Raw genomic sequence first — 14,227 nt, forward strand, 5'->3', positions numbered from 1 at the left:
ATTTGGAACAAGGAAATTGTTTTGTTTATTTTTAAGAAAGGGTGTTTGGGGGGGGGGGAGATAGAAGGATCAGTGACTGGCATAGATGGGTTGACCTTTAATTTGAAACAAGCCAGAACATGTCCACAGTCAACCATGAAGCATATCAATTGTCCATAGAAGAACTTCGTATTCCCTCCATGAAAACCAAACCCTGTAATGAGAAGAGAACACTTTGCTAATTTTTATAGAACACAGTATATAGTGGAGTCATTGATTTGCTTCTCAGTTATGGTTTTGCCTCTCCTGCCATAACTAATATTCATGTAGTCCCTACGTCCTGGACTGGACCCTGCACTTAAACAAGTTGTCTGAGAGGCTGTGTTGGTGTGAACAAATCTCTTATACACTGGTGAGGTCCCTCCATATATAAAAATGTTATTTGTGTGAAGAGTCAGTTTCATCGTAGAAAACGAAGTCCCAAAATGTTACAAGCTCTCATTTCTGCCATTCACACCGTGCCATTCACAGCATCAAACCGGAGATTCTCATTATTATTGGAGAGAGTCCACTCTTCTTTTAATACAGTGGTTGGAAACATGTCTGCAGTTGACGCAGGCAAGTATAAAATACGATGCACACTGATCTGTGTCTCTATTTTATCATTGGTTGTTTATTTTGGAAATACAGGCGAAATCTTAGTATTCTGTGTATACTTTTTTTTTTTGCCAGTGCCTCTGGGCTTTCTGAAGCCACAAACCTCAAGTATTCTATGTAACCAGCATGGAATTATTAATGAGACATATTCACAATTGCAATTCTAAACAAGATGATCTGATATACAGCTTTACACAGATAATAAATCATGTTTATTACTCCGGGATCCTGAAAGGTGACATCGCTGCATTTCTCCCATATGTTTGCTTGCAGACTATGCTGTTTGTTCACTAAATTCCGAATTGCAGCAAAATTACGACAAGAGATGAAATGGAGAGGCTTATTTCTCCATATTAGGTATTTTAGTCTCAATTTTGCTATTCAGATTTGTATTTCTCTTCAAGTCAGAGTAAATATCAGGGTGCTTTGTCAAACAAAGACATTTACTCTTTATTCAATTTAACTAAAGAATAAAGAGTAGAACTGCTAGATTGTAATCCTTATTAAATATGAAACAAGAGACACTACAGTCACCAAAACAACTTTAGCTTAAGGAAACCGTTTTTGTTCTATAGACCATGCCTCCTGCAGTCTCACTGCTCCATTCTCTGCCATTTAGGAGTTAAATCACTTTGTTTATATAGCCCTAGTTACACCTCCCTCCATGTGACTTACACAGCCTTCCTAAACACTTCCTGTAAAGAGTCATCTAATGTTTATACTTCCTCTATTGCTAATTCTGTTTAGAATGTACTATCTCCTGTTCAGTTAATAGTTTTTTAGACCCTCCTGTATGTGATTAAAGATCAACTTACAGAGCAGGAGATGAAAACTTTTAAAGCAAGTTAAATAATTTATTGAAAATAAAACTATTTTGTTTTTATGCAGTCTGTGTCAGTCATAATCAGGGGAGGTGTGTCTACGGCTGCAGAAACAAAAGTGATTTAACTTCTAAATTGTAGATAATTGAGCAGTGGAACTTCAGATGCTGATCTATACACAAAAACAGCTTCATTAAACTAGCAGTTGTTTTGGTGACTATAGTGTCCCTTTAGGCACAAAGTTAAACTATAAGCATGATGCATGTAATTTTCAATAAATACTTGACAAATTTGGTTAGTCGGGAGTATGGAAACAATAAGGAAATCTAAGTCGAAATAGCCAAATTTGAAATCGCAGATTTGTAAAATGTTTCCAGTTCGGCTATTGTACTCTAATAAAAATTAGAATTAGTTTAGAATTTCAGCAAATCACACTGTAGTAAATAACTGTATTGGTGTCCTCAGATTATTACCTATATACTGGAGCATTAACATTGTTACCCAACACATCATTACCTTAAAGGAACACTATAGTCACCTAAATTACTTTCGCTAAATAAAGCAGTTTTAGTGTATAGATCATTCCCCTGCAATTTCACTGCTCAATTCTCTGCCATTTAGGAGTTAAATCACTTTGTTTCTGTTTATGCAGCCCTAGCCACACCTCCCCAGGCTATGATTGACAGAGCCTGCATGAAAAAAAAAACTGGTTTCACTTTCAAACAGATGTAATTTACCTTAAATAATTGTATCTCAATCTCTAAATTGAACTTTAATCACATACAGGAGGCTCTTGTAGGGTCTAGCAAGCTATTAACATAGCAGGGGATAAGAAAATCTTAATTAAACAGAACTTGCAATAAAGAAAGCCTAAATAGGGCTCTCTTTACAGGAAGTGTTTATGGAAGGCTGTGCAAGTCACATGCAGGGAGGTGTGACTAGGGTTCATATACAAAGGGATTTAACTCCTAAATGGCAGAGGATTGAGCAGTGAGGCTGCAGGGGCATGTTCTAAACACCAAAACTGCTTCATTAAGCTAAAGTTGTTCAGGTGACTATAGTGTCCCTTTAAGTACCATGGGAGCTGTAGTTTGACAAAAGATGAAGATCTACCTTTTGTCTGGCCTTGACCTAAAATATAACCTAGCCATCCACAACATGCAAGAACTCAAGTCATTCAATTACATTTTGAAGAGAACACAAGAGGACATGCCCTGAGGGAGGGTATAAAAGTGCAATCTTACTACCATGACGGAAGTATCCATCTTTTATACCTGCCTCCGAGGCATCTCCTCCCTTTTCTTTTCATACCATAACTAATAACTTCATTTACCCAGTGTTAGATTTTCCCAAAACACAATGGAAATGATGGGCAGTAGTGACTAATTAAAACACAGTTTAATTAGATGAGCAGTTAACTGGAGCAAGTTATTGGCAGCTGCACAAGAACTAAACCATTTTAGCTGTAATCCTTGTAACATTGTTTGGAGGGACTTACTGTAATCTTGCACATAGAGCACAAAATAGAACATTTGCGTCATCGGGAGCAGTTCCATGTGCTTAGTCGTGCAGTAGTTTAAAGTGTAAAAGATTACAACTTGTTACAAAATGTTATTAAAAAAAAGTTCTATAGTTTATTCTGGTGTTAAATACAAAATATTGTGTGTTTTTTTTTCTAGCAGTTATTTTTCGGTTTACGGGATGTCAATGAAAGATCTTTGTGATGGATAAGTGTGGGAGTGAAGCCGCTGTGGGCTATATGACTCTCAGCCATTTACCAGGCAGAGCGTTTTGAGAGTTGTAGTCCACAAAAGCTGAACTGGCAGACTGACTCTTCCTGGTCTTTCTTAAAGGGAACCAATACTCCAAAAGCAAAAAATCATCCCTTCTGTCCAGCCCACTTTGCTGCTAAAAATTAAAGTTTAAAAGGGATTACTTACCTGCTTTCCAGCCCTGTGACTCCTCTGCTGCAGCCACCCAATCCACCTTTGAAGACTTCAGCATGCTTGTTGACATCTTCACTAGGTCCTCCAATCAGATTGGAGGTATGCCTGCGCGGCCAAATGTCATGCTCTTCCAATCAATGATGGACATCTCAATGAAGTTGTCTGGGTGACTATAGTGTACCCTTTAAAAGGTGTGTGCACCTTCAGTATCTGTGTTATATTAATTATAGGATAAACGACAACACAAAACCTTAAATTTCAGAACAAATCGAGAAAATATCTGAGGATTTTGGATGATCAAATTAGATTACCAGTTCCTTGAAAACATATTCACAGGGTGGGCTGTGAATATTTTACACTAGAGATATGAACTTAATAAAACAATGATGTCATATAATTAATCAGATGTTCTTGGGTAAACCGGGTTCAGCAGAATGTCCCCTGTGGATCACATTTTCAACACTACTGTGAACTATCCAGAAAACACCCTTTACAAATGTGATAATCATCCAAAATGTTTATTATTGTGTAACTTATGGGGAAATCTCTGCATTTGATATTTATTTGCAAGAAATCTCAACCGTATTATCTCTTGGAAATGTGATTAGAACTCTCATACTTCAGTTTGTCCCTCAGAGGTTTTACGGACAATTTATTTATGTCTAGTTTTTCTGTTTTTTTTTTTATTTTTCATTTTGGGATTTATTCACTAACCCAGGAATTGTGGACACTCAACGAGTTAAAATGTACCGTTGTTTCATGCTGTTGTCTTCCTAGAAGAGATAAAATTTCCCACAGATGGGGAGGAATAATTTGTGGGAAATCGTTTGTTTATTTTTGTTAGTTTATTCTGAATATCAGCCTGATGTATCTCTGGGGACCACCACTTGTCCGTCACTCCCGCCTGTAGTGTTGCAGATGTTTCTGCTTGTGCACGTGAACAAATCCATTATGTTAAATGCATAAGAACCCAGAATGCATTGAAGGGCCGTGCTTGGCTAAATACCCTCCGCTTCCTGTTACCCTAGGAGTTGTAGATCTTAGTGATGTCCTGATTTTACATTTTTAATTCAGCACTTTTATGTCCAAGATTAAATCATTATCAGCTGGTTAGAGCAGTGGTTAAATCACTGCCTTAGAATTGGGAAACCCCCCTTACCAGTAAGTGTCCGTGAGCAAGACACCTAACAATATATATCCACCTACCTTAAGTCCTCATAGATTGTAAGCTTGTTTGGAGCAGAACGTTTTGTTACCTTTAAATATCCCCTTTCTATGATTGTAAAGAGCTCCAGAATATGTTGCTAATAATAATAGCTGTATTAAATTAGCAATTTATTAAAATGTTACTGTTTCCAAGCTTAAAGGAACACTACAGGCACCAAAACAACTTTAGTTTAATGAAGCAGTTTTGTTGCATATATCATGCCTCTGCAGTCTCACTGTTCTGTTCTCTGCCATTTAGGAGCTAAAACGCTTTGTTTATCCAGCCCTAATAACTCTCTGCCACCAGACATATTGGGTGCAATATTTAGGGTAGAATACAGTTGGTCCTGCTTGATGTCTTTTTATTTTATTTTTTGTTCTGTTGTTTAAATCCATCCCTCCAGTCCTTCCAACTCCCACCTTTAGTGTTTCCCATTTTACTGTAAGATAGCCGTTCGCAATATCATCACATAGCAGTGGTTAATGGAATTTGGGTGTAGACTTACTATTAATTTATTTTAACTTGTTTGTACTCTTACTGTGACTGCTATACGTTGGATGTTGAAGAAATTGATTCCTGAAAACCTCCCACTGTGCTTCACCTCTCGAGGATACTCCGGGTTGGCCGATTATCCTTCTAATTCTCGTTGCACGGTGAGAAGAACAGTGAGTAGCTTCTTTCGATACTCGGTGACCAGGACATGTCTTCTACTTGCCAGTTGGATGGAGATTTTTGTTTTGGAACCGCACAAAGAACATCAGTGTTTGCTCTACAGGGTGTCTGGATAATGTGTTGGAACTCGGGTTGCTTTCCTTTGGACCTGAACAAGACTGAACGGAGTCTACAGAAAATACATTTTTGTTTTCTGGTCATTTTATACCGTCAGCATGGGTCACCAAACTGAAAAAAGGCAGCTTTATAATGTGTGTTTACCACCCAGCAGGTAGAAATGAGGGTGAAACCTTTCCTTTGAGATCAAATCAAAAAAGGACATGTACATAAAACATCAAGTTGGCAGGCTCTGCGATTCATATGTTTTGGCTACAACTACTGGTAACATTTAAGAAGGTTTTACTGAATATTAGTCATGAAGACAAAGCAACAACTGTATAGAAATTAATGTATGCTTGCTTCACAGTGAATTATCTCTCGGGCTCCATTGCATTGAGGTTGTGTGGGTGGATTTTGTTTTGTTTTCAAATTTAATAAAGAATATTCCTGTGAATTTTGTTTCAAATAACCTTGTGACCTGGAGGAATGTCGGGTTTTGTGAAAAAGAGGTCCATCTCACTAGTTTAAAATGTGCAAATCACAGCACTATAGAACGTAACCCCTTAATGTTCTTCTTCTCAAAACAAGAGGTCATTAAAGTCTGGCACTTGAAGACCCATTCATATCGGCATGAAATGTTCTACTTGTTTCCCATCAACAGTTCTACAAGGTATTACAATTATTTAGTGAGTTAGTAATTCCCGACTATTATGACGACATAGACCGTCATTTATCGATAGCTGGTTTAATTGATAATAACCGAAAGCATTCTAAGTAATAAAACCCTTGTATCCCATCATGAAGATTCTATGGGATATTATTGGCTGGGAGACTAACGTTATTAATGTGTTTAAAAACAAAAGAAAAATAAATACAGATTTTTGATGTCCTCCGTTTTTGCTGCAAATCCCCAGCATTTGCAGCTTCTACATTGAGCTCTCAAAGACCTGCCTCAGCCAATCCTGATGCTTCTACTATTTTCAATTGGAGTTGAGCATAGCTCATGAAGCTCTAGCCAGGAGAGGCTTATGGGACATGAAGTTCAGCGCCTGGCAACAATTCCATCCATTCATTTAAAGGGACACTATAGTGCCAGGAATACAAAAATTTATTCCTGACACTATACTGGTAAAAACATAGTGTAGGTTCCTGGCCCCACCTTGACTGCCTTAAAAAAAAGGCATTTTTCTTACTATTATTCTAGTTTCGCACATTATCTCGCCGCGGCTGTCTCGCCATCTCTGTGGCTAAGTTCATCAAATTTTATGTTCTCAGCCAATCCAATGCTTTCACCACAGGAAAGCATTGGGAGGCTATTGCACATGTACGTCAAAACGCCACACTTCGCAAACCAGCATCTCCTCATAGAGATGCATTGAATCAGTGCATCTCTATGGAGAACGTTTAGCGTCTTGTCTAGTAACTGTCACTAGAGGGTTTACAAGGCAGTAATGTAAACCGTATACAGTTAAATATTGTTGTAAATACACTACAAGGTCCTTTAAAGAAACAAAGAATGTGGTGGCAGTTAAGAACCATTCGGCCCATCTAGTCTGCCCAATTTTCTAAATACTTTCATCAGTCCCTGGCCTTATCTTATAGCTAGGATAGCCTAGCCCACACATGCTTATACTCCTTTACTGTGTTAACCTCTACCACTTCAGCTGGAAGGCTATTCCATGCATCCACTACCCTCTCAGTAAAGTAATACTTCCTGAAACGTATTCTATTCTTAATAAATTGTGTGTTGTATTCAAGTTATAATAATAAAGTTTATCAAATTTAATTTTTCATTTGAATGAAGACTTATCAACTATTGCTCTCCTGTTTTTCCTTTTTCAGTAATGTAAACACTGCCTTTTCTTTCAAAAGGCAGTGTTCACGTAAAGAGGTCGGAAGGGACATGTTGTAGACACCAGAACAACTACACTAAGCCATAGTTGTTCTGGTGACTATAATGTTCATTTAAGGTTGTTTTTTTTTCTTTGTTTTTTTATTAGGCATTCCAGAATTACTGGTGTGGTCAAATAAAAATATAGGTAGGGAAGTAAAAAAAAAAAACTAAACTAAACTGAACATAATTTAGGGGTTAGGGAAATAAAAAGAGGAAAAAGATTAAAAAACAAACAAAAAAAGATTTGCCAAAAGAGTCAGATCTTGCGGCAAAGACGCAGTGAGGAACCTGTAAGTTGGACCATATGGTAACTATTTAGTAATGTCAAGATGCGGCATTGTGTATAAGGCGGGCGACAACTATATTTTTGAATGGAACTATGACCATTGATCACAAGGCCAGTCTCCTTCACTGTAAGCTTAGCTCCATAAAAGCCACCCCACCCCAGACACCAAGCATGGATTATGGGTGCATCGTTAATTCTTGCCTGCATCTTCAAAAGAACGATGAAGACCATTTTAATTAATATAGGTCAATGGCATTCTGAACAAATGTAGGATTTTTCTTTATACTTGTTTATTTATTTCATTAGGAACAAAGAGCTGTTTCTAGTTATTGAATTGAGCTTTATTATTTGATATTGCGGTGGTGTAACAATCATCCACTGTCCATACTGCAATATTGGTTATTGTCCAGACAAAGTCCTGACATTCCATAAGGGTAAATAAATTTAAAGTGGTTTTACATTCTCAACCAATTGTAAGTGACCAGAATTGCCGCTATGCAAAAAAAAAAAGAAAAAAAACACACAAAAATAACACAATAAGTCTGTTTCACTTTCATAGTACTGAGAAAAATTGAATCCGTTGATTTGAATTGTGCGGTACTTGGGAATAGTGTTACTGAAGAGTCTGTACATAGTTTGATTGGGTTTAGACAATGGGTTCCATAAACAGTAGAATGGATTTAAAATGGAAGTGTCTAGAATATGTCTTTGCAGTTTGCACAGTAGTGTTAAAACTACCTGTAACACCAGCACCACTTCATGTAGGTACACTGAACATCTCAGGTTAAGAAGAAATCTGAATGCAGTCATCGTAGAGAGAGCTGGGTGGGAGCACACCAAATTAGGGAGGGAATATTCAAACTTCACTTTGCCAAGAGGTCTGTGTTTGGGGCAATTGTGTGTATGTGCATTGCATGTCCATCTCTGTGTGTTTGTTACATTACATGCATGTATAATAACACCCGGGACCACATATAATGTGAAGACCCCTTTCTAAAGCCCCATCCCAAATCTCACCCCTGCACCTCCTCTATTTAACCGCTTGACATGCCTCTTTGCACACTCAGTTACTTACAGACATACACAAATTTGATACATCGCAGGAGGAGGGTAGAGGGACGGATCAGTGATGCAATCACAAAACTTTCTCCACCCAGAGGGAGTGTACTCACCTGGAAATCTGCCAAATTACTGGTAGGAGGGCTTGGCTTTGACGCACTCCTGGCTGCCTGCCGATCAAGCAGGTCAGCCCACTGAGGGCACCACTTTCAGGCAGCACTGTTTCAGTGCTCTCTGCATGGTCCTAGTGCCGTGACTATTGCGCATGCTCATCTAATGATGCACTCGCACTTCTAAAGTACTATGGTGGAGTCCCCAAAAGTGGGACACCAGGGAATATTTAGAATGGCAGTACATGATGTGAATATCAGGACTGGCCCTCCAAAACCAAGATGGTTGGGATGTATGCAGACACCCATACACACACAACATGCACAAGTACCCAAAGACACAGATAGGCATACACAAGCACCGACAGGTATACACAGAGGCACAGACAGACAGATGCAAAAAAGCACAACATCCTACAGTAATGTGAATAGCAATATATCATAGAGTCCCACAGCTATAAAATGCAGAATAATGTGAATTGTGCACATCCGTATCCTATTGTATCATATGTCAGTATACTGACTTGTGTCTAGTGTCTCCATAAGTGGGATACCAGAACACAAAGTGGAACAGGGGCAGTAAATGGCATTGTGAATGTGTTTGAAAGCTGCTTGTGGGATTGCATGTGTTTTTAGAGGGATGTTTGTGGTGTAGTGTGTGTAAATATATTTGGTTGTTTTGTGTTTGTGGTCTAGTATGTGTGTTTGGGTGTTGTGGAGAGAGAGAGTGTTTGTTTTTGCTGGTGATGCAGTTTGTGTGTAGGGAATGTATTTTGTGTGTGTGTGTGTGTGTGTGTGTGTGCGTGCGCTTTTTTTGAGTATGGAGTATTTGAGAATTCCGTTTGAGAGTAGAATTGTATATCCTTAAACTCTGTGGGAAAGTTATATCCCTAGCGTTGCGATAGAAAATAATTGAAGCACTGTGATTGATTGAAAAGTATCCGCGGCATCCTGGAGTACGGAGGGCTCGGGGTAAAAACACAAATGCTATTCAGCATGTTTTCGATTTTGTCTATTTTAGTTTTGTTTATGAAGCTTTAAAAATGAGTATTTAATTTCAGCTTGGCGATTCCCATTATTTTAAATTGTTATTAATCATTTTTCTTTTTTTTTTTGTTTTGTTTTCTAAAGGTAAAATTTTATTTCGGAGGAGCCATATTCGAGATGTAGCTGTGAAGAGACTTAAGCCCATTGATGAATATTGCAGGGTGAGAATGCATCTTCTTAGAAATGCTAGTCTTAGGATATTCTGTATAACCCTAAAACAGGGGAGAGAGAGAGAGAGAGAGTGTGTGTGTGTGTATATATATATATATATATATTATAATATCGACTGGATAGCACAGTGTTAATGTCACCGACTTTAAACTGGGAACCACAGGTTTGAATGGCGGTCTGACCACTGCACCAGTAAGTCCCTGGGAAGAGAGGAAACTCTTGAAAGCATGTCTTTGAAATATTATGTTAGTCCAATAAAAAAGGTATCATTGCATACTGCAATACTCTGGTATTTTGGCCCCTTGTCTACTGGACTAATACGGCTAATCCAATCTACACTACATATAATACACACACACACACACACTCACATACATTCTTCCATATTTCAGTCCTACAGCTGGCAACCACTTACATACTGACGAAAGAGCGTTTTTTTTGTTTTGTTTATTTTAATGATTAGCTACATGAAAAATCTGCAGTCAGAAGTACTTTCAGACTAATATTACAAAGCCGTTGAATGAAATTGCACTTTGACATCGATATACCTACAGATCTAGAAATGTTTAAGGTCTTGCAAGCTCACAATTGGTCTGTAATCCAATATTCCTGGTAAATATTCCCGTTCAGGTGTTAGACTGTGTTATGAGGCTGCCTTACAATAAAAGTTTGGTCTTTGTCCTCATATTACCTTCCCTTTGACTGTTTTCGTTTTAGGATTGCATGTGAGATGTTTAAAGCTGTGACACAGCTGTGGGACCTTTTTTGTCCCTTTGAAAGAATGTCCTATTGCAAGTATACTGTTTCATTTGTGGGTTTCAAGCATTAATTATGCTGGAGGAATGTGCACAGTAATTCACAGATAGCGAATATTTTCATATTTTTTTATTAAGGAATAATAGTCTGTAAAGATTATTAAAGGGGAAACTCCAAGTGCCTCAAAGCATTTGGTTGGCAATGGTAGACTGTGCTGGGAGCTCTGAGCTCTAAAAAATGTTTCATATGCTGCCTGCTGTCTAGAAATTAGACATCTCAAACTATGCCCCCCCCCCTCTCCACCCCCCAAATGTTGCTGAACTAAGACTTGCCTATTCTATAGTCCTCTATTGCATTGAAAGAATTCCGTGAGTTGTAGACCATTAACATCAATATCCATTAGACCATCCCTAATGTTATGGCTTTATAAAACTAGAAGTAAATAGAATCTTTGATATTGTGTTTTATATGTGGACTAGTAGTGCTTTAACCCACCCAGGACATTGAATGTATCAAATCCTATGTCATGACCGTTCTTGTATGTCATCTGTTATGAAGGGATTGAATAAAATTATTAAGAATGTTTCCAGCTGTTAAGTAGTCATTTCTTTTTTTTTTCTTTTTTTTAACCAGTCTCTGGTGAAGCTTCCAGCCCACATATCACAGTGTGAAGAAGTCCTGAGATTTTTTGAGGCTCGTCCTGAAGATCTGGACCCTCCTAAAGAGTAAGGCTCATTGACTTTAATATTTTTTAATTTTTATTTTTTTGTATTTGTGTTCTTGTTTTCTCCTTTGGCTGAGAGTTAACATACTGTATGGAGCATAATTCATGGAGTTAACTATATAAATATATAATTATAACCATTTCTGATACTTACACCTGTTTGTCCAAAATGTTGAAAAATGAAAAAAATGTTAAATAGACATTTACACATAATTACCATACTTTGTTCTTGAGTCTAACCAGGAAGTGTCTATGATACCCCAGCAAATTCGTCTTTCATTTACATAGGAGAATTACTGAGCAATTATGCTGTTACACATTCGAAAAATACTGGCAAATTGACATAAGTAGATTCCTAAAAATATAGGGTAAATGAGACCTGTTCTGGTAATTTGTTTTGCTATATATATTCATGATACCGAAGTACACTTTATTGCTAGTATAATTGTACTTAAAAAAGAAATCTGAATTGTACTGATACTTTCTCCTGTGTATCAGATCTGTTAATGTTCAAAAAGCAATATCAGATCACATTTCAACAGTTACTTATTATCTGAGGGTCAGATGGAAACAGACCCAGACTGTTGGGTAGAGATAAGCACATGATGTGCACCAGCGATGGGTTAACAGGTTTTGGTTTTTTTAAAGCATGATTTAAAGACACAGTATATCTAGACATAATACCAGTTTCAGATGTTGTCTACTGTCACTATTTGTATCTGGTTCACATCAAGAACTGCCTTCCTGTACGTCTGAATGAAGACAGGAAGAGTCCAAGGTTTATCAAACAGCAGCCTGGAAATGCAAAGTATGTTTTTTCCTTCTTACTATCAATGGAAGTCAATTGTTTTAAAAAGATACTTTGTGTGAATACGTGTCTAAATGGACACTCCACGCACCAGAACAACTGACCTGTCTGCATGGGTTTTGCTGCAAGGAGCCTCCTGCCTCAGGCTCACTTCGTCTTGTACGTTATGATTGGGCATATTCGCTTTTAAATCACTGCACATATATGCTTCTCACTTTTGTGACGCTGTAGGAAAAGCCTAGACTCTCCTTGATCGGTATAAGATCTTTCATAGAAAAGTCACGTGCTTAAACAATTGTATTGATTCTTTCATAATTGATAAATTAGAACAATATATTTTAGAAAAAAAATTACCACAGTATAAATCTTGGCAAATTGACTCAGAAACTGCAAATTTTAGTGTAAAATAGCTAAATGAAAAACATTTTAAAATTTAAAGGGTCCCTCCAGAACCCTAGAGCACCTTAGCTTGCTGAAAAGTTTTGTGTGAAGTATATATATTTGTTTCCATTTATTAAAAAGTGCAGATTTCCATAAATATTGGCAGTTTTATAAATTAACCTGGTTACACCCCTCCCTCCGTCAAGCAGACAACCAGTCCTGTTAGTTCTGGGTTTTGTTTGCTCAGTGGAACTAAACTCAAGAGGCAGCAATTGAAAGCACCTGCTTTGCAAAGATTTCTCGTGGAGCTGCATTGGAAAATCTGCGATTGGACAGCCACAGAAAGTCTGGGCGGGTTTAGAAGGGAAAGGTTTGCAAAGGCTGCAGACAAGAAAAATGCCGGTTTAGCAAGAGGTTTTTAGATATAAAATAAAAAATGCATAATTAAATGCATGCATGTTGTCATTTGGGGTATATCTACTAAGCAGTGATTTGTATTTATTGTGTATTTGGGCAGTGGAGTGTCCCTTTAACCATAGTTTCCTAGTTTTCTGTTTTGGCTTAACATTTGCAATTTGCTTGTACGTTTCCCCACCATTCTCAATTTAGTAGCTAAACCCTGTTTTCATTGCACTTTGATCGATTTCTCCACTCCATTGTCATATAAAGGCACAATGCATGGAACAATGGTAGGTCCCTTCGTATATAAAACTCAGTTTACGTTCCAGAAGAACAGTAGGTGACACACAACTCAAACCTTCGAGGCATTCTTCGCTTGTTCCATGGTTTCAACATTCTATATCAACTAACTAAAGATAGAAGGAGGTCCATCTGGACACTATACACAGATAAAAAGATGAATCAGTCTATAGATAATCGGCCTCTTGACATGTAGATATATTGTTGGCTTTAGAACATCAACGTTTGAGTTTGTTTATCTCCTCGCTGATGTGTGTAGAAGAATCTCTCACATTTGACTTTGTCTCCTGGTCGATGACTTGCCTATCAATCAGTAGGGCTTAATGGAACTTTCACAGATATGCCTGAAACTGCACTTAAATCAAAGCAGAAATAAAAAAAAAAAAAAAATCACTTTGAATGTAGAGTTACCAAGTAATCGCACACCAGATTGGTTTTGATTGGTTTCTCTCCGTTTCACTGTTTTTTTTTTTGTTGTTTTTTTTTTTTTAGATATGATACAGGCTAATGTGCGCAATTTTGAGGAACAGACAGTTGGATTACTTAAAAAGTTTAATTTTAAGGCCCTTTTTAAACTATGGCACATGTTGAAGCATTTGTAATATGTATCCAAAGTCCAACCTTTAAACAATGTATTTCAAGCTGCCTGCTCCACCAGACTAATTGCTATGTAACAGTTTTGTATTGTTCTGTTACATACAAACTTAAAAAAAAAAAAAGTAATAAAGTAATCATCAGACCTCACAGGCATTCTGTAAATGTATAACTAAGTTTAATTTATTTATTTTTTCCTTTTGAGCAAATTAAAAATTATTACATTCCCCATATATAATGGGTCAGTATGTGTGCGTATATGAAACCGTTTCAAATGGTTAATGGATCTGTTGTTGTGAGTCGTTTGGAAACAAGGC

The 14,227-nt window shown here is 37.4% G+C and overlaps 1 protein-coding gene across 3 annotated transcripts in view; it reads left to right on the top strand.

Annotated features, from left to right (window-relative positions):
* Positions 1–14,227, top strand: part of SH3PXD2A (SH3 and PX domains 2A) — a 266,755-nt gene that overhangs the window by 106,766 nt on the left and 145,762 nt on the right. For all 3 annotated transcript variants that reach the window (XM_063434631.1, XM_063434633.1, XM_063434632.1), the window contains exons 4-5: positions 9,862–9,938; positions 11,338–11,429. In XM_063434631.1, coding sequence (XP_063290701.1) covers positions 9,862–9,938; positions 11,338–11,429 — 169 coding nt within the window. The remainder of the gene's footprint in view (positions 1–9,861; positions 9,939–11,337; positions 11,430–14,227) is intronic.

This window comes from Pelobates fuscus, chromosome 10, assembly GCF_036172605.1.
Source record: "Pelobates fuscus isolate aPelFus1 chromosome 10, aPelFus1.pri, whole genome shotgun sequence".
Classification (NCBI taxonomy): Eukaryota; Metazoa; Chordata; class Amphibia; order Anura; family Pelobatidae; genus Pelobates; species Pelobates fuscus.